Raw genomic sequence first — 19,283 nt, 5'->3', positions numbered from 1 at the left:
AGTCTGCCAAAGATGCATTGCTAAGGCCACCCATGGTGGCTGCCTCTGTACTTCTAGTTCAGGGGTCTGCAACCTGCGGCTCCCCCCCCCCCCACCCCCGCCCCCCCCCCCCCCCCCCCCCCCCCGCCCCGCCCCCCCCCGGCCCCCCCCCACCCCCCCCCCCCCCCCCCCGCCCCCCCCCCACCCCCACCCCCCCCCCCCCCCCCCCCCCCCCCCCCCCACCCCCCCCGCCCCCCCCCCCCCCCCCCCCCCGCCCCCCCCCCCCCCCCCCCCCCCCCCCCCCCACCAACACACACCACCACCCCCACCCCCCCCCCCCCCCACCCCCCCCCCCCCCCACCCCCCCCCCCCCCCACCCCCCCCCCCCCCCACCCCCCCCCCCCCCCACCCCCCCCCCCCCCCACCCCCCCCCCCCCCCACCCCCCCCCCCCCCCACCCCCCCCCCCCCCCACCCCCCCCCCCCCCCACCCCCCCCCCCCCCCACCCCCCCCCCCCCCCACCCCCCCCCCCCCCCACCCCCCCCCCCCCCCACCCCCCCCCCCCCCCACCCCCCCCCCCCCCCACCCCCCCCCCCCCCCACCCCCCCCCCCCCCCACCCCCCCCCCCCCCCACCCCCCCCCCCCCCCACCCCCCCCCCCCCCCACCCCCCCCCCCCCCCACCCCCCCCCCCCCCCACCCCCCCCCCCCCCCACCCCCCCCCCCCCCCACCCCCCCCCCCCCCCACCCCCCCCCCCCCCCACCCCCCCCCCCCCCCACCCCCCCCCCCCCCCACCCCCCCCCCCCCCCACCCCCCCCCCCCCCCACCCCCCCCCCCCCCCACCCCCCCCCCCCCCCACCCCCCCCCCCCCCCACCCCCCCCCCCCCCCACCCCCCCCCCCCCCCACCCCCCCCCCCCCCCACCCCCCCCCCCCCCCACCCCCCCCCCCCCCCACCCCCCCCCCCCCCCACCCCCCCCCCCCCCCACCCCCCCCCCCCCCCACCCCCCCCCCCCCCCACCCCCCCCCCCCCCCACCCCCCCCCCCCCCCACCCCCCCCCCCCCCCACCCCCCCCCCCCCCCACCCCCCCCCCCCCCCACCCCCCCCCCCCCCCACCCCCCCCCCCCCCCACCCCCCCCCCCCCCCACCCCCCCCCCCCCCCACCCCCCCCCCCCCCCACCCCCCCCCCCCCCCACCCCCCCCCCCCCCCACCCCCCCCCCCCCCCACCCCCCCCCCCCCCCACCCCCCCCCCCCCCCACCCCCCCCCCCCCCCACCCCCCCCCCCCCCCACCCCCCCCCCCCCCCACCCCCCCCCCCCCCCACCCCCCCCCCCCCCCACCCCCCCCCCCCCCCACCCCCCCCCCCCCCCACCCCCCCCCCCCCCCACCCCCCCCCCCCCCCACCCCCCCCCCCCCCCACCCCCCCCCCCCCCCACCCCCCCCCCCCCCCACCCCCCCCCCCCCCCACCCCCCCCCCCCCCCACCCCCCCCCCCCCCCACCCCCCCCCCCCCCCACCCCCCCCCCCCCCCACCCCCCCCCCCCCCCACCCCCCCCCCCCCCCACCCCCCCCCCCCCCCACCCCCCCCCCCCCCCACCCCCCCCCCCCCCCACCCCCCCCCCCCCCCACCCCCCCCCCCCCCCACCCCCCCCCCCCCCCACCCCCCCCCCCCCCCACCCCCCCCCCCCCCCACCCCCCCCCCCCCCCACCCCCCCCCCCCCCCACCCCCCCCCCCCCCCACCCCCCCCCCCCCCCACCCCCCCCCCCCCCCACCCCCCCCCCCCCCCACCCCCCCCCCCCCCCACCCCCCCCCCCCCCCACCCCCCCCCCCCCCCACCCCCCCCCCCCCCCACCCCCCCCCCCCCCCACCCCCCCCCCCCCCCACCCCCCCCCCCCCCCACCCCCCCCCCCCCCCACCCCCCCCCCCCCCCACCCCCCCCCCCCCCCACCCCCCCCCCCCCCCACCCCCCCCCCCCCCCACCCCCCCCCCCCCCCACCCCCCCCCCCCCCCACCCCCCCCCCCCCCCACCCCCCCCCCCCCCCACCCCCCCCCCCCCCCACCCCCCCCCCCCCCCACCCCCCCCCCCCCCCACCCCCCCCCCCCCCCACCCCCCCCCCCCCCCACCCCCCCCCCCCCCCACCCCCCCCCCCCCCCACCCCCCCCCCCCCCCACCCCCCCCCCCCCCCACCCCCCCCCCCCCCCACCCCCCCCCCCCCCCACCCCCCCCCCCCCCCACCCCCCCCCCCCCCCACCCCCCCCCCCCCCCACCCCCCCCCCCCCCCACCCCCCCCCCCCCCCACCCCCCCCCCCCCCCACCCCCCCCCCCCCCCACCCCCCCCCCCCCCCACCCCCCCCCCCCCCCACCCCCCCCCCCCCCCACCCCCCCCCCCCCCCACCCCCCCCCCCCCCCACCCCCCCCCCCCCCCACCCCCCCCCCCCCCCACCCCCCCCCCCCCCCACCCCCCCCCCCCCCCACCCCCCCCCCCCCCCACCCCCCCCCCCCCCCACCCCCCCCCCCCCCCACCCCCCCCCCCCCCCACCCCCCCCCCCCCCCACCCCCCCCCCCCCCCACCCCCCCCCCCCCCCACCCCCCCCCCCCCCCACCCCCCCCCCCCCCCACCCCCCCCCCCCCCCACCCCCCCCCCCCCCCACCCCCCCCCCCCCCCACCCCCCCCCCCCCCCACCCCCCCCCCCCCCCACCCCCCCCCCCCCCCACCCCCCCCCCCCCCCACCCCCCCCCCCCCCCACCCCCCCCCCCCCCCACCCCCCCCCCCCCCCACCCCCCCCCCCCCCCACCCCCCCCCCCCCCCACCCCCCCCCCCCCCCACCCCCCCCCCCCCCCACCCCCCCCCCCCCCCACCCCCCCCCCCCCCCACCCCCCCCCCCCCCCACCCCCCCCCCCCCCCACCCCCCCCCCCCCCCACCCCCCCCCCCCCCCACCCCCCCCCCCCCCCACCCCCCCCCCCCCCCACCCCCCCCCCCCCCCACCCCCCCCCCCCCCCACCCCCCCCCCCCCCCACCCCCCCCCCCCCCCACCCCCCCCCCCCCCCACCCCCCCCCCCCCCCACCCCCCCCCCCCCCCACCCCCCCCCCCCCCCACCCCCCCCCCCCCCCACCCCCCCCCCCCCCCACCCCCCCCCCCCCCCACCCCCCCCCCCCCCCACCCCCCCCCCCCCCCACCCCCCCCCCCCCCCACCCCCCCCCCCCCCCACCCCCCCCCCCCCCCACCCCCCCCCCCCCCCACCCCCCCCCCCCCCCACCCCCCCCCCCCCCCACCCCCCCCCCCCCCCACCCCCCCCCCCCCCCACCCCCCCCCCCCCCCACCCCCCCCCCCCCCCACCCCCCCCCCCCCCCACCCCCCCCCCCCCCCACCCCCCCCCCCCCCCACCCCCCCCCCCCCCCACCCCCCCCCCCCCCCACCCCCCCCCCCCCCCACCCCCCCCCCCCCCCACCCCCCCCCCCCCCCACCCCCCCCCCCCCCCACCCCCCCCCCCCCCCACCCCCCCCCCCCCCCACCCCCCCCCCCCCCCACCCCCCCCCCCCCCCACCCCCCCCCCCCCCCACCCCCCCCCCCCCCCACCCCCCCCCCCCCCCACCCCCCCCCCCCCCCACCCCCCCCCCCCCCCACCCCCCCCCCCCCCCACCCCCCCCCCCCCCCACCCCCCCCCCCCCCCACCCCCCCCCCCCCCCACCCCCCCCCCCCCCCACCCCCCCCCCCCCCCACCCCCCCCCCCCCCCACCCCCCCCCCCCCCCACCCCCCCCCCCCCCCACCCCCCCCCCCCCCCACCCCCCCCCCCCCCCACCCCCCCCCCCCCCCACCCCCCCCCCCCCCCACCCCCCCCCCCCCCCACCCCCCCCCCCCCCCACCCCCCCCCCCCCCCACCCCCCCCCCCCCCCACCCCCCCCCCCCCCCACCCCCCCCCCCCCCCACCCCCCCCCCCCCCCACCCCCCCCCCCCCCCACCCCCCCCCCCCCCCACCCCCCCCCCCCCCCACCCCCCCCCCCCCCCACCCCCCCCCCCCCCCACCCCCCCCCCCCCCCACCCCCCCCCCCCCCCACCCCCCCCCCCCCCCACCCCCCCCCCCCCCCACCCCCCCCCCCCCCCACCCCCCCCCCCCCCCACCCCCCCCCCCCCCCACCCCCCCCCCCCCCCACCCCCCCCCCCCCCCACCCCCCCCCCCCCCCACCCCCCCCCCCCCCCACCCCCCCCCCCCCCCACCCCCCCCCCCCCCCACCCCCCCCCCCCCCCACCCCCCCCCCCCCCCACCCCCCCCCCCCCCCACCCCCCCCCCCCCCCACCCCCCCCCCCCCCCACCCCCCCCCCCCCCCACCCCCCCCCCCCCCCACCCCCCCCCCCCCCCACCCCCCCCCCCCCCCACCCCCCCCCCCCCCCACCCCCCCCCCCCCCCACCCCCCCCCCCCCCCACCCCCCCCCCCCCCCACCCCCCCCCCCCCCCACCCCCCCCCCCCCCCACCCCCCCCCCCCCCCACCCCCCCCCCCCCCCACCCCCCCCCCCCCCCACCCCCCCCCCCCCCCACCCCCCCCCCCCCCCACCCCCCCCCCCCCCCACCCCCCCCCCCCCCCACCCCCCCCCCCCCCCACCCCCCCCCCCCCCCACCCCCCCCCCCCCCCACCCCCCCCCCCCCCCACCCCCCCCCCCCCCCACCCCCCCCCCCCCCCACCCCCCCCCCCCCCCACCCCCCCCCCCCCCCACCCCCCCCCCCCCCCACCCCCCCCCCCCCCCACCCCCCCCCCCCCCCACCCCCCCCCCCCCCCACCCCCCCCCCCCCCCACCCCCCCCCCCCCCCACCCCCCCCCCCCCCCACCCCCCCCCCCCCCCACCCCCCCCCCCCCCCACCCCCCCCCCCCCCCACCCCCCCCCCCCCCCACCCCCCCCCCCCCCCACCCCCCCCCCCCCCCACCCCCCCCCCCCCCCACCCCCCCCCCCCCCCACCCCCCCCCCCCCCCACCCCCCCCCCCCCCCACCCCCCCCCCCCCCCACCCCCCCCCCCCCCCACCCCCCCCCCCCCCCACCCCCCCCCCCCCCCACCCCCCCCCCCCCCCACCCCCCCCCCCCCCCACCCCCCCCCCCCCCCACCCCCCCCCCCAGTAGTTCCTGAACATCTGGAGAGCCGCAGGTTCCCTACCCCTGGGATTGTTCAATCACTGTGATGCTGAAGGGTACCAGAATTAGCTCGCCTCTGAGGAGGCTGCCCACTGAGTCTCTGCATGAGTAACTCTTCTGTTTGGCCTTCTTTCAGTCAACAGGCACATCTAGATCAGTGGTGCATACAAAAAGGCAGAGGACGAGTTCCTCACAGGCTGGATAATTCCTGTTCTGGCACTTTGAAGGAAATCCCTCTCACTCGTTCTTTCTCTCAAGTGGACCTGCAGTTTTAATTCTCTGTGTGCCTGTGCTACCAATATTTGGGAAATATTGATCTCTGCATTACAGGGACAAGGGACAACCCCGGATTGGGTATCTAGCATATAATATCCCACTTAGCTGACCTTAGAGATGGAATCCAGGTGGAAGAGGCCTCTAAAGTGTTTCTCTCCCTATCTCTCTAGAAGTGGCATTTGCAGTCTTGAACCACCAGCCTTTAGAAATCCGAAATCCATCAGTCCCATTAATGGCAGCCTGGGACATGGGTGGAGACTTGGCTCCATTTCCCTCCATCTACCTGGAGACAACCTTCTCCTTCCGATCCCATCCATCTCTGTTCAGGAGTCCCAAGCTCCCCTGCAGTGCCCCCATTTATCTTGGCTGCAATGGGCGTGCAATGACTGTTCCATGAACATAAAACACAGGCACGCACAGAAGTGGCGGGTATAGTGCCTGTTGCTGCCAGCTGCCCCCACCTACCCACCCACATCCCTCACTCTGCTGTCAGGAAGAAAGGTGCTTACAACATCTGCGTCCTTGCAACAAAATCGGCAGATTAGGGACATGATTCCTGCCTTCCGGGTGCTGAGAAGGTCATCTGGAACGGGCCGGCGCATGTTTTGGGCACGCAAGTGGAGACAAGTCAGAATTTATACAGGCTAATAAACAAAAATCTTGGGAAGGGGAGGGGAAGCGGTAGGCATAATGCCTGCTCATAAATATTCTCAAGGTAACGGGCAGGTGGCAGTGGGGGAATTTGTTATTGCAAATCTGGAGGCAGCAGCTGAAGTGGATTGCTGGGTGCCTCCCCCACACATGCTCTGCCTCTGCACCTGCCTGACCCAGACGCACCTGAGGAATTCCCTTTCCCCTTCAGCTTTCACAACGATCTCATTGAGGATGATGAGCTGAGATCTCCTCCCACTGCCAAAGAAAACTGCTAGCTGATCTCACAGTTCTGCACGCCTGAATCCTTGTTGCCAGGTTGAGTGCCTCAGGGGCCCAAATTGGGCCAGGGGACCACCAGTGGCTGTGCCCTGCTCTGCAGAGACCAGATGGCTTTGTTTGATTTGCTGCCCAAAGCCCCGCCTATCCCCTCCCATCCAGTGCTCTGTCTATGGATGCTCTTGAATCAGTGGCTGTTTGCACAAGTTAATGTCTGCCAAATACCTCTCTGGGTACAGAGTTGGATCTCAGGGCAGGAAATACGGCGATGAAAGAAGTCCTTCAGCCACAATAGAGCAAAACCACAGTTGACTGTAACCCAGTGACCCGAAGGTTGCCTTGCCTCTCCCAGGTGCAAGATGTGGTGAAGTGCCAGATTGGAGTTTGCAAGAGCGATGAGAACGAGAACTCTCCCGATTCATGCAAGAATGGGCAGGTCCAAATCATGGTGAGTGAGTGTGGGGCCCGTGCCAAGACAGGGGGGTGGCAACGGAGACAGGCATCCCGCTGCATCAGGGAATGAAACAAAATACAAAGGGGTATTGTGGGGAAAAAACATGCAAAACACAAAAAAAGAAATGTAATACTAAGGCTACACGACATACCCAAGTAGTGAAAGAAATGGTTATAAATAAATATATCAATATATGCAGATATATACATGCAGAGTTTTCTGTTAGAGAGTTTGATATTATTTCTTCTGCACCTATTTATATATTTAATTATCGCTGTTTCTTTCACTACTTAGGTGTGTTATGTATCGTGTTTCTTTTGGTATCGTGGTTGGTGATTGTGGTGGGTTTTCCAGGCTGTGTGGCCGTGGTCTGGTGGATCTTGTTCCTAACGTTTCGCCTGCATCTGTGGCTGGCATCTTCAGAGGTGTATCACAGAGGGAAGTCTGAAAAACCCACCACAACCAGTTTAATCCAGCCACGAAAGCCTTCGACAGTGGTTGGTGAGACATTTGAGTGGCCAGCTGTTCCCATTATGTTGCTTTCTTGAACATTTCTAAACACAACAGCACACTCTTCCTACAGGCTTTCACACACATTTGATTTTCACACGTGGCTTACCTAAGGAAGCCTGGAAAGTTCAGGGCTGCCTTGACTTCCCGGTTCATCATCTCAGGCTCCACACCACACCAGTAAATGCATTCGGCAACATTCACCAGAGGCGTGTTGGGGGGAAATGGTGCCCGGGGACAACAGCTGACAGCAGGCCGTCTCTGTCTTTAGGTGCCTCCCCCGCACCAACCCAGCTCTTCCGAGTCAGGTTGGCATTGGGGAGGAGGGGGTGGGGGCGATTTTGCACGCCCCCCTGCCATTGAACCCGGGGTCATTTGACCCCCGTGCGTGGTATACCCGTGACATTTGCCATGTACAAGTTGACAGTTCTGTCCATGTCAAGATGGAGGCACTACTGTTTTGGAATCAGGCGCAGCCACCTTGCTCTTGCTGAGGTGCGCCCTTGCCATGCCTGTAATCATTTCAAAAGGTGGCCAAGCAGTTGCCAGGTTTTGAGGCTACCCTGGTGGACCAGGATGGGCATGTGCCATTCCACCATTATGCATGTCCTGTCTCTGCCCATCTTTGGCATCCCAGGGACATCTATTGTTTTAAAAACTATTTATTTGGCACTCTCCCTGTCACTATACAAGGCCTGAACACAGCCTGAGCAATGAATTTGAACTCCTTTGTGCTACCCATGATGCATTCATTTCTCCACTCCCACTTTCTCTCTGTCTCTTCTCTCTCTCCCTCTTCCTTTCTCCCCTTCTTTCTGTGTTTTTATAGACAGATTTTGAAAAGGATGTTGACCTGGCGTGTCAGACAGGTGAGACCCTCTCCCTCATCTCCAGGAACTCACTTGGGTTGGCAGAAAGGGTGGGGCAGTGTTCAGTAACAGGGGCCTCTAGTTCTTTGGGTAGACAAGTGGGCCAGGCTTAGAGTTCAACAGGGATAGCAACTTCGATTCTCCAAGGGTATCGCAGAACTTGATTTTTGGAAATGAGGGCTCTGGTGGAACCATCTGCTTGGTATGCCAAAGGTCCCAGGTTCAATCCCTGTCATCACCAGTAAGAGGTGATATGCAAGAGCTTTTCACATGAGACTCAGCTGCTATTAGTCAGAGCAGGCTTGGATAGCCCCATGCTTGGAGCAGAAGGCAGCTTCAGGAGGCTCCATGGCAGGGCATCTGTACAGCTCACAGAAGGTCCCAGGTTCTGCCTCCAACATCTCCCTTGTGAAAGCCATTGGGTCTTTATTTGAGACAATGGCGAGCTGTTGCCAGTGAAAGTGGGCAAGACTGACTTGGATAGACTTACGGCTCTGCTGTATTATAAGACAGCATCTTGCTGACAAACCCATTTGTATGAAAGATCAAGAACTGAGCATTAGGAATATGGCAAGTTGCCAATGCCAGGGACTCTCAGGCGAAGGGTCACGGGGCAATCGATTCTTCACCAACCTTGAATTCATGCCTTGCTGCTAGAGACACGCTTCTCCCTTAAGCTTGCATACCTGCATGCAAAACTGCGTTGGACAGAGTCAGCCTGTCTGTCCATCTCACCTTGTGTTGTGGTCTCCTCACTGGCAGCAGGTGCCTAAGGTTTCAAGCCGAGGAAAATCTCTCCCAGCACCTAGTACTTGAGCTCGAAGAAAGAGCCAGTGGTTCATCCAGTCTAGCTTCCTGTTCACCCAGTGCCCAAACAGAGTTCCATAAGGCCAACAAATAGAACATAGAGGTCAGAGCCATCCCCTGATCTTGCCTCAGTATGCTGCTATTCAGAGATTTACTGTCTCTGACTGGGGAGGTTTCCTGTAGTCACCATGGCAGTAAGCACTGATGGGTCTCTCCTCCATGAATCCAGTTCCCTTGTAAGTCTATATTTGCTCATGGCCATCATTTGCATTCATTGGCACCATTATGCCACTATTAAATTTTCCCACTGTTTATTCCACCGTTGGCCTTCAGGTTCATGGATGAGCCAGCCTTGCTCTATATAGTGGTCTGGATTGGTGACTTTGACCCCCATCGTGAGTCCTTAAAGGTTAGGACAGATCCCTCTTTAAGGGCCCCTTCCTCCGTTCCTGCCTCCCTCCAATCCCTGCAAGGTGGGAAGCTTCTTTTAGAGCGCAGATACTTCTTAGTTTGAGGACTGTTAAGGCATGTTCTGTTTGACTGCCCTTTTCCCTCCAAGTCCTCTTCAAAGAGGTTAACACATGCAACCCGGCCACCATCACGAGCACCTTGTCACGCATCTCCCTGGACGGGGACGAAGATCCTAAGCTCAACTCCAGCTCCGAGGGTGGCTTGGGCTTCTCCACCCTCCCTGGGAATATCCCGCCCACTTCGATCCTAGTCCAGGTGCCCAAAATGACTCACAACATGGTGAAGGGTCTGAACGAACTCAACGACCCGCCCACCAAGAAGGACATCAATGTGGATGCTGCACGGGGACCCGTCTACATGTGCGGCGAGAGCAATCTGCGGCAACTGGACTACGGCTGGCTACGGCCACAAGAGGCGGCCATGGAGAGCAACTACATGGTGTTGCCCCGGCGGACAGTGAGCCTTAAGCCCTTCACCAGGGAGGAGGGCAAGCTCAACATCAAACTGGACGAAGCGCCAGGCCTGACCAAGGTCCGTCATATGATGGAGTCCGAGGCCTACCCCTCCTTTGCCTCAGTAGACCACATCAATGTGAACTTGAACCAACCCTACGGGACAATCAAGCACCCATACGGCCTCCAGTTCAAGCAGCAGCCCACAGTGCGGCAGATCTTGGCCTCGGAGATGTCAGAGCGCAGCCGCACCATGCCCCGCACGGTCCCAGGTTCCGCCATGAAAGTGGGCTCCCTGGAGGTAAGGGCGATAGAACGCATGTGCAGAGTGTCATCCTGTATCTGATGGTGTATATGGGAGTTAGTCTTCGATATAGGTACCTGTGAGCTCCAGGCAGTGGTGAAGCTAGTGGGGGCGTAAGAGGAGCAACCACTCCGCTTGAGCACGTTTTTGAAAAGGGGCATCTTTTCGAAATCCTCCCCCTTCTTCCAGCCCAAGCAGGCACTTCCTCCCCAGACTCTGGCCTGTGCTGCTACTTGGTATGTGTCATGGCACCCTTTTTATGTTCTCGCTCCCCATAACTTGACTGTGTCCCTGGCTCCAGGTTCTGATGTTTGATCATATAACCATGTATACAAAGGTGGACTGAAGAGCTCACAGGTGGGAAAAGTTACACCTGAAACAACTCTTAAGTCTTCAAAATGTCTCTGTTTATAAACAGGAGAGAAAGTATCAGTATTATGCACCTTACAGCTAACGTTTGGGCTGGTAATTATAACAAGAGTTGAAAACTGATCCTTCATGTATTTACTTGGATGAAATCCCCACTGAAGTCAGTAAACTTTACTCTTGTGTAACTATGCATAGAGAACACGAGCATAACACTTGCCAGGCTGGGTCTGGGAAGGACAAGAAGACACCACTGCTCTCTCCACCCCATTAGTCTCCCCATTTGCTGTTCACTCAGGGCAGCAACCACCTTGAAAGCAGCTGTGACCAGAACAAAGACAGATGCAAGAGCCGAGGAGGACCAGATGGTGTGTGTGGAGATGGGCAGCTGACTGACGGCTTCTTTTTTTCTCTCCCTGGCCCACCAGGAGGCACATGAAAGTCACAGCCCTGTGCATAGTTAGACAGGAATAAGCCCCAGCTGCAGCTGAATGTGTGTCTTTTGAGCACATAGCATCTTAGACCTGGAAGGGGCCATGCAGGCCATCTAGTCCAGGGGTCTGCAACCATGCTGGCAGGGGCTGATGGGATTTGTAGTCCATGAACATCTGGAGAGCCGCAGGTTGCAGACCCCTGATCTAGTCCAACCCCCTGCTCAATGCAGGAGCAGCCAACATCACCCACCTCTGGTTCCTTCTGTCCAATTCATGCAAGGCACTTGCTGCTACAGATACAATTCTGTGTGTAAGAGCCAAGCTGTGGAGTTGGCAGACTTGTGCACTCCCAACTCGTTGCAGACTGTAGCCCTTCAGACTGCAGGAGGAGGAGGCTGTACATTTAAATCATTTTCCCTTTAAAAATTCTTTCTGCATGGAGATACCTAGCATAATGGAGAGTAAATTTTCCCTGAGATACTAGCTTTCTGTGTGCAGAGAGGTACTTTTTTTAATATGAGGAGAAATGCAAGCATGCAGCCCCCATCAGTACTAAAGAATTCACCTAATCTTTTTGTGATTCAGCTGATCATGCAGTCTAGCTCTGTGTTTACAATTGCATACTTATTTAAATAATGGATTACAGGCTCCATGTGTACATTTCACAGGAGGTGAGAGGGTTCAGAATTCTAGGTCTGTGCAGGTAAAGCAATAAAATAATATACCAGTGTGCACGTATTTAAAATCAAGTTGCTGTTTTGTATGTGAATTTGGGATGTTGCAGATGTCACTATAAATCTGTTGGGCATTTACCTGTTGAGAATTTACATTTTCAATATATACGATTGGACCGCGAGCCAATCAAAGATATGTTCTGCTTGTGTCAATCAGCTCGAACAGATTTGTAGCTGCCTGTTGGTCAGAATCTGGCTCCCAGCTGATCAGAAATCAGCTGAGAGTCTAGTTTTGACCTACAATTGCTTCCCTGTATCCAGGCCTTGTTATGCTGTAAAACTGGAGAGCTTCAGGGGAATTAGAGGCCGATTCACATCTCATAGAGGATCAGCTGGGAGTTGGGCTCTGATCCACTCTGCTTCCAGGAAAACTACTACACAGAGAAGTTAGAGATCAGAAGTGATCAGTCCCAATGTAAAAGGGAGAGGAGAGGTAATTTGTCTCCATCCCCCCCCCCCCCAAACTGAGGAGAGGGAGGAACAAAATGAATGCTACTACTCTCCTCATTGCAAAAGGGAGGAGAAAGAGATGATCATTTTCTCTGCAGCCCAAGCCAGTGGCTTTGAGTAGGGAGACGAGAAAGTGAATTAGCTGGGTTGCTGATCATCCCTCACCCCTGCTAAATGTGCTGCCTCTTATCAAGTCAGGGATGCAGCAAAGGTTCCAGGATGGGAGATCAGAAGAACTCTACTTCCAGCTGTTAAGCTGGGAGTTGGCTTTTGATCCCCCCCCCCTTTAAAAACTTTGTTGGGTACAGAGGAAATGTTTCCTAGCAGGAGACCAGAAGTCGACTCCTAGCTAATCCCTGCAGTGAACAACCTGTGAATAACTGAACATCCTGTTGATTAATTGGCTGCCTGAGCACCACTGGCGAACAGGAGGTGGGCTAAATTGGGAGCTCTTTGTGTATTCCTAATATGAATATAGATTCCAGGAGAACTTTCTGTTCTTCAGTTCCTAAAACAGATGGCAGATGTATCAAAGACTGGGTTTAGCTGTGCTACAAGCTTATTGGTCAAATGCCTCTCTAATAGTAGTGGATTCCCCCAACTAATCCTTTGAATAATCATTTGAAGGTGCTGAGGATGCGCCATTGGATATCCCTAGCTCCATTTACAGAACTACAGTTCCCAGAATTCCAGGGGAGAGTGAGTGATTGTTAAACAGGTTTTAAGTCTGTAGTGTTGTTGTTTCCTTAGGAGAAAGAAGTGATTACAAAGCCAGAATTGGTTAGGGGATAGAGGCCCATGCAGTTAGCTACGTTGGTCCAAAGAAAAATGCACAAATTAAACTTCAGACCAGCATAACATTCTGCAAGCTTTTGAGTTCTACAGAATTTTTCATCAGACTGGCCGTTAAAAAATAATGGGGGATGGCAGGATCTGTCAGGCTTCAAGGACTTCAAATGGGCAAAGGTGTAGTATCAGGCAACACCCTTGGCATGATGGGAACAAGCAAAAAATGGAAGATATCCACCTGAAAGCATAAGTAAGCAAAGGCGTAACTGGACCAGAGTGCTCCCGGAGCGCACTCTGTGTTCCCCCACACACACACACTGCTCCCCCACACTTACCTTACTTCAGCCTGGAAAAGCGGCCTGTTTCCTTCAGGCTGAAAACAGCCTGATGGAAACTACACTTCCCATGAGACCTTGGGGCTATCCTGGGAAATGTCGTTCCCACCAGGCCATTTTCAGCCTGAAGGGAACAGGCAATTTCTCCAGCCTGCACTGTTTTAATAAGGTAAGTGTGGGGGAAGGGAGGGGAGGGGGGTGCTGCAGGGGGGATTTTCTGCGCCCCCCCCCCCCCGGCATGCCCCCAATGCAATACGCGCCCCCTGGTCCCGTGGTAACTCCGCCGCTGTAAAGTAAGAGATGATCAGATGTCAGATGAAATCACTTTGGGATTTCAGAGGTCAGCATGGAAAGTGCTTTTTCCTGCTTCACTTTGGGATTGATATGTATTTTCCAAAAAGGCAACCAATCCCCCACCTGGACCTGAACCGGCCGGGGGTGGTGGTGATAAATCAACTGAATGTGACATTGGGCCCTCTTCATTTTGCCTGTCCCTTCGATCTTGCTGGGCATATTGCCCAGAGGAGCAGGGACTTGATTCCCACGAGGCTGGATTTTTAAAGTGAAAGAAGTTGCCTGAATAAAGCCACCTGTGGAGAACATCTTCCATGAGTCCACTGCTTGATTTCAACACACACTGACACAGTGGGCCAAAGCTTCAGAACGGCTGGTCTTGGTTGCAGGGGTTGGGAGGCAGGGAGAAAAATATATTGAGGTTGGGAAAGCCCTCTTGGGTGTTCACAGCAGGGAGCGAGTTATGCAAGGGAGCACCCCAACCAAAAGGCCAGGCTAGCCCAATCTTATCAGGTATTAGATTCTAAGCAGAGTCAGCCTGGTTGGTGCTTCAACTGGAAACCACCGCAGAACTGCAGGGTCGCTGTGCAGAGGCTAGCAAAGGCAAACTACCTCTATATCTCTTTCCTTAAAAATTCTGCAGGATCATCATCAGTCGGCTGCGACTTAGTGGGCCTTCCCACTGCAAGACAGCAGAGGGGGGGAAATCAATGAAAGTGCTAACACGGGGGTTGCATAAGGCATCCTAGATCCTATTCTGGTCCCTGCATTTCCATAATTGGAAGTGACCCCTCTCGCCAGGTGCGGAGGATGGAGACCCTGAAAACTAAAGTCCTTTTCTAAGCGCTTCTTGAGGTTGAATGCCAGCAGTGCTAAACCCAAGTTCTGCCCCTCCTGTGATATTTTCTTGGAGTGTTCTTCTGTAGAGCTAAGAAAAGGACTCCCGTGTGGCCCTTGCTTACTGCTTTTATCTGAAAGCCACCATCTGGTTGGCAGGGCCAGGTTGCAGAGGGGGCGAGTCCTGTTTGCTCGGCACAGACTGTCATTTGGATGTGCTGGGCGCACTGCACTGTGACTTCGCCCCCCTCTCTGCATGCCACTCATGGAGCACCTCGTCCTTGAAATGCTTTGGCAGGATTCTCTGCCTCACCTTTTCCACGCGCATTCCTTTGGGTCCTTTATTCCGGATGCGCAGCCTCCAAACACTTTGTTTCTCTTTCCTTTTTTCAATTGCTGGACATTCTAGTAAAGGCCTTTTTTTTTTCTTTGCTTCTTTGTGTGTATGTGTTTGTGATATGTCTAATTTGTGCCCCCCTCTCCTCCAGAGGAAAAGGCTACGGTATTCCGACCTGGACTTTGAGGTAGGTCCCCCGCCCACCTTCTTCTGTGGTTTCCTTCTTCGGGCATTCAGTGTCCTTCTTGTGGTGAATCAGTGCCTGCCCTGCTCATCTTGTTGCCCCAGCTGTCTTCTCAAGTGCCTGCCAGCAAAAGATTGATCTACCTTGACATAAATAGGGCTTAATAGCCATTCTCTTCAGGAGACTCTGGGAACTGTAGTTCTAAGGATTTCTAACCCCAGCCTCAGCAAACTACAATTCCCAGGATTCTTTGGGGAAAGCCAGTGAAACGGTCAGAAATTTCAACATGCGTTTATCAGGCAGATATATCCCCAATGCAGCGAAACACAGATGCCCCTTGTAAACCTAACAATGTCCTCTGCAGTCGCTTGGAGAGAGTAGTTAACATCCAGCCACGTCATGGGATAAATTGTACACGTGCATGCTGACGTACACCTACGTGTCTTTCCCACATCTGCAGGCAGCCATGTACTTCTCCTCATAGCCAGGGACAATTGAAGCCCCCTGGTGATTGCAAGCAGCCCAGATGTGCTACAGAGATGGAGTTAGACTTTTTAAAAAGTATGTTATAGCCCATTCTAGAGGCTTTGGGGGGCTGCAAATAGCCAGAGCGGAAGGTGGAGACCACTGCTCTGCTGGAGGGCCTGTTGCTGGAAGAAGACTGGCTGGCATCTGAGTTCTGGGGAGATACTCCGGCATGAGAGAGGAAACTTTCTCCCAGGCTTCCGAACTAATGCTCAATTTTGTTGATGCTGTTTATTTCCTCTCCCGAGCCACTTTCCTGGCTCAGATTTAAGCATAATCTGATGAAATGGGCCTCCAAGTTTTAAAATGGACAATAAACAGTGTTAGCAGTTGATTGAAATGCTGGAGCCAGGGTTGGGAGTATTTTAGCTGCGTTTATGGTGTGCGGGGGGGAGATAATATCTTTGCTATTATCAGGAGAGATTTCATAGGGGGTAGAGCTCCAGCAGGCCTTAAAGGCTCATCGTGTTCTGGTATTGGCCTATAAATGTTGATCTGATGAAATTTCCTGTCATTGGAAGAATCTGCCAAGGAACAGAGAGGGGCCTCAGCCTTGCCTATAAATGTCTAACAGATGAAAGCGATTCGTTTTTCAGAGTGTTGACGGTCGGTACCATAAAGGAATCAGTGACATGGTGTCCACTCTCATCCCACTGTAGTCTCTGCTGACAGGTTGGCCAGGGTTTGGGAATACTTCAAAACCTGCAAACCCTTGTGTGGCCCAAAGGAACAATGAGGTGGAAGGCCACAAGAAATGAGGCTGCTACAGGACCGCAGTCAACGCTCTGTAAAGTCTAGCTATCCCTCCTCACAACTCTTGCCCAAGGCCAGTCCAAGACAGTTTACACCTTAATTAAATTTCCCTTCTGAAGACTTTATGGCAGGGTTTTGCGTCACGCTTTCCATCTTAACTGTTGTTGTTTTTTTTGCTTGTGGCAGCTGGTGATTAGGTACAAAAAGAGTAATTAGTATTTGTATAATTATTTTTCTGGAGTGAGTCACTCTCAGAACAATTGTGTAAGATTGGCTGTTGTTGTTCCCCATACTAATCATATGAGGAAACATGTCTGCTTAGGGCCACTTAGAGAACTTTGTGGATAAATAACGTTTGAACTGGGGGATGGGGGTGGGGGTAGGTGAGGTATCTTCCTGACTCACAGCTCATATTTTCACCCCTACAGTTTAATGTGTGCAATTGCATGGGTGGGTGTTTGGGGGAGTGGTTTGAGATTAGGTGTCTGTGGGCAATGAAGCTAAAACTGATGCATCTCTTCTCCTTACTGCTGCTGCTTCTACAGAAGGTTATGCACACAAGAAAACGCCACTCTGAACTGTACCATGAGTTGAACCAGAAGTTTCACACATTGGACCGATATCGAGCACCAGCAACCAATGCCTCAAAGGTAAGCATAGCAAAAAGGAGAACATCAAAGGCTCATTATGCATAGGACACTTACCTCAGGACCCTTCATGGCCTCTTCAATACACAGTGGCAACATGGATGGGGGCAGAAGGGCGAGGAAGAAGGTGTGGGTGGCAGTGGATGGGAGAGGGAAAGCTGGCTGTGGGCAGAGGGAAGATCTCCATGGCAAAGCTGTGCTCACTGGCAAATTTTCCCACAAAGTGGACTAAAAGTTGTGCTAAAGGTGGTCTCGCTTGCTGCAGAGAGAACAAAAAGTGAAAGCAGGGCTCCAGGAAATAGGTCTGTACAAGAAAACTTGCTATGACAGACATTCACCTCCATCACGCAGCAAGCCCATTGTGCATAATCAGTCAACATGTCCCTTTCAATAAGCACATAATAAAAGAGCCAATTTGAACTAGCACTCAAGCCCTGTACTGATTTGGAGTAGGGATGCTACTACAGGGTTTGAACTAGCACTCAAACCTTGTACCTATTTGGAGTAGGGATGTTTGTGGAAATCTTGTCAAATGTGTGGGTTCCAAATAGCCTGGGTCATTTTTTTTAAGTGGAATTGTTGCATCCGGCACCCTCTCTTGTGTTTCATCTTTCCCTTTGGCAGAATTCTGTGCATATCCACTATTTGCCACAGATTTCAGTTCATTCCTCTCCCCGCCCCCCCGTCTCTCCCCTTTATCGAAGCACAAGCAGTTTTGATCCGATCATAACCCCATTCATGCATCAAGTTTCTTTTAAAGCAGTATCTGTCCCCATGGGCATGCACACCAACATGCATGGATACAGTGTTACAAAAAAACAAGTTTGCGCTGATAATGCTTAAGGGTTGTGTTGAAGGAGAAGTTGAAAGCTGTTTTTGTCTGATGTCTTAGCAATGCATTAAGGAGTATGTCCGTAATCACTAAAACAACACCACACAAAAAGAACCTTGATATTGTTGTTAAGTATAATCACATCAAGACTGTATCTGTTTTGTGCAGCTACTCCTTTGTAAATTATAACTATTAATATCACTAAACAATAAAATTAAATAAATTAAGATTTCCCCCCAAGTTTCACCAGTGTTAACAGGCACATCAATAATGTGCACCGGTAACATGAGATTTGCCAGGAAGCGGGGGTGGGGGAGATTTGGTAATGGAAATCAGGCTTGGTCACATGTGCCTTGTTGACATCCATGTTAGATTACCATAATGTGCTGTATGTGTGGCTGCCTTTAAGATGTTATGGAAGCATCAACCATTACACAGAATACATGGCCTTTCTTAGCAGTCCCTGGTACCCTTCTGGCAAAGCTGAAATCATATCCAAGGCAAGCAGAGTTCTCATCCCACACTTTGCAGCATTAACTACAAGTTCAAGTACACGTTTTGTGCCAAGAAATTGTTCAGCTCAGGTTGGCCTGGATGAAGGGGGAATTGCATCCAGCAGAGTGGATTAATTGTTTACATTTATCGCACAGAGAGAGAAGCGGTGGAGTGTCTCTTCAGGGAGCGGGGAAAAGAACGTGGCCAGTGTAAGTACCCATTCAGAGTCAGAGACAAAATGCAGCATGGGAGAAGGCTTGCCATTGGTCTTCCTGATGACCACCTGATACAATATGCAAGGAACCAAGAACATTGGGATCTAAAGCTAAACTCAGTGCTCATGAGCTTGTGAAAGCCTTGGCAACTGGTTCCATCGTGCAATGTATGTCTTGCTCATAGTTTAAGGATGCAAGATGGCACTGCCTGTTATTCTTACTCGGTTTGTTGTAGCAGATAATTCCAAACGTGAACTGCTGGACAAACTCCTCAGTTGTTTGATGGGTGTGATTATTTTTATAGATTCCCTAGGGCAAATCCCACAGTGTAACTGGATTCTTTGTTATTTCTAAACAACAGACCACCCTGGCAGGGACAGTTCCAGGTTTTGGGGGACCCAGACAAAGAATTCCCAGGACCTCCTCTGCCAACCACCAGCCCTCTGTGCTTGTGCCCTCCTTTCCTCCCACCTGCCTGAGGGTCTTCCTTATGCCCTGTCCACGAGAGCTCCCATTGCTTATGCTCACAGCTGCCTGCAGCTCTTTTCCCAGTGGCACTGGACAGTGCAGTCTTCTGGGAGCATGGGTGGTAGAGCGCTAGCCCTAGAGTGGATGGAGTAGGGGTCAGCTTCAGAAGTCTGGGGCCAGGCAGCAACCCCACCTCAATGTATGGTGACACCAGCCCTGCACTTGTATATCTTTTTCTTCATTATATATTAAATAATTTCCTTCACCCCACATTCCCAAAGGAGGGGGAACTGAACTACCAAGACCCAAAGCTAGCTCACGGATAGGGGGACGCCAAAGGGCTTTAGATTTTAAAGGTCGAACCTGCAGCTTACAAAGGAGGTGTGGCTGCCACAGAAATGGCAGCCCTGCG

The 19,283-nt window shown here is 60.1% G+C and overlaps 1 protein-coding gene across 1 annotated transcript in view; it reads left to right on the top strand.

The window, feature by feature from the left end:
* ADGRB2 (adhesion G protein-coupled receptor B2) overlaps nt 1-19,283 on the top strand; it is a 183,511-nt gene that overhangs the window by 162,385 nt on the left and 1,843 nt on the right. Inside the window, exons 24-29 of the mRNA XM_048501614.1 lie at nt 6,607-6,757; nt 8,103-8,142; nt 9,509-10,173; nt 14,904-14,939; nt 16,763-16,864; nt 18,344-18,397. Coding sequence (XP_048357571.1) covers nt 6,607-6,757; nt 8,103-8,142; nt 9,509-10,173; nt 14,904-14,939; nt 16,763-16,864; nt 18,344-18,397 — 1,048 coding nt within the window. The remainder of the gene's footprint in view (nt 1-6,606; nt 6,758-8,102; nt 8,143-9,508; nt 10,174-14,903; nt 14,940-16,762; nt 16,865-18,343; nt 18,398-19,283) is intronic.

This window comes from Sphaerodactylus townsendi, linkage group LG06 (assembly GCF_021028975.2).
Source record: "Sphaerodactylus townsendi isolate TG3544 linkage group LG06, MPM_Stown_v2.3, whole genome shotgun sequence".
Classification (NCBI taxonomy): Eukaryota; Metazoa; Chordata; class Lepidosauria; order Squamata; family Sphaerodactylidae; genus Sphaerodactylus; species Sphaerodactylus townsendi.
Note: the sequence above shows the minus strand (reverse complement) of the source record. Positions and strands in the feature narration are given on the sequence as shown.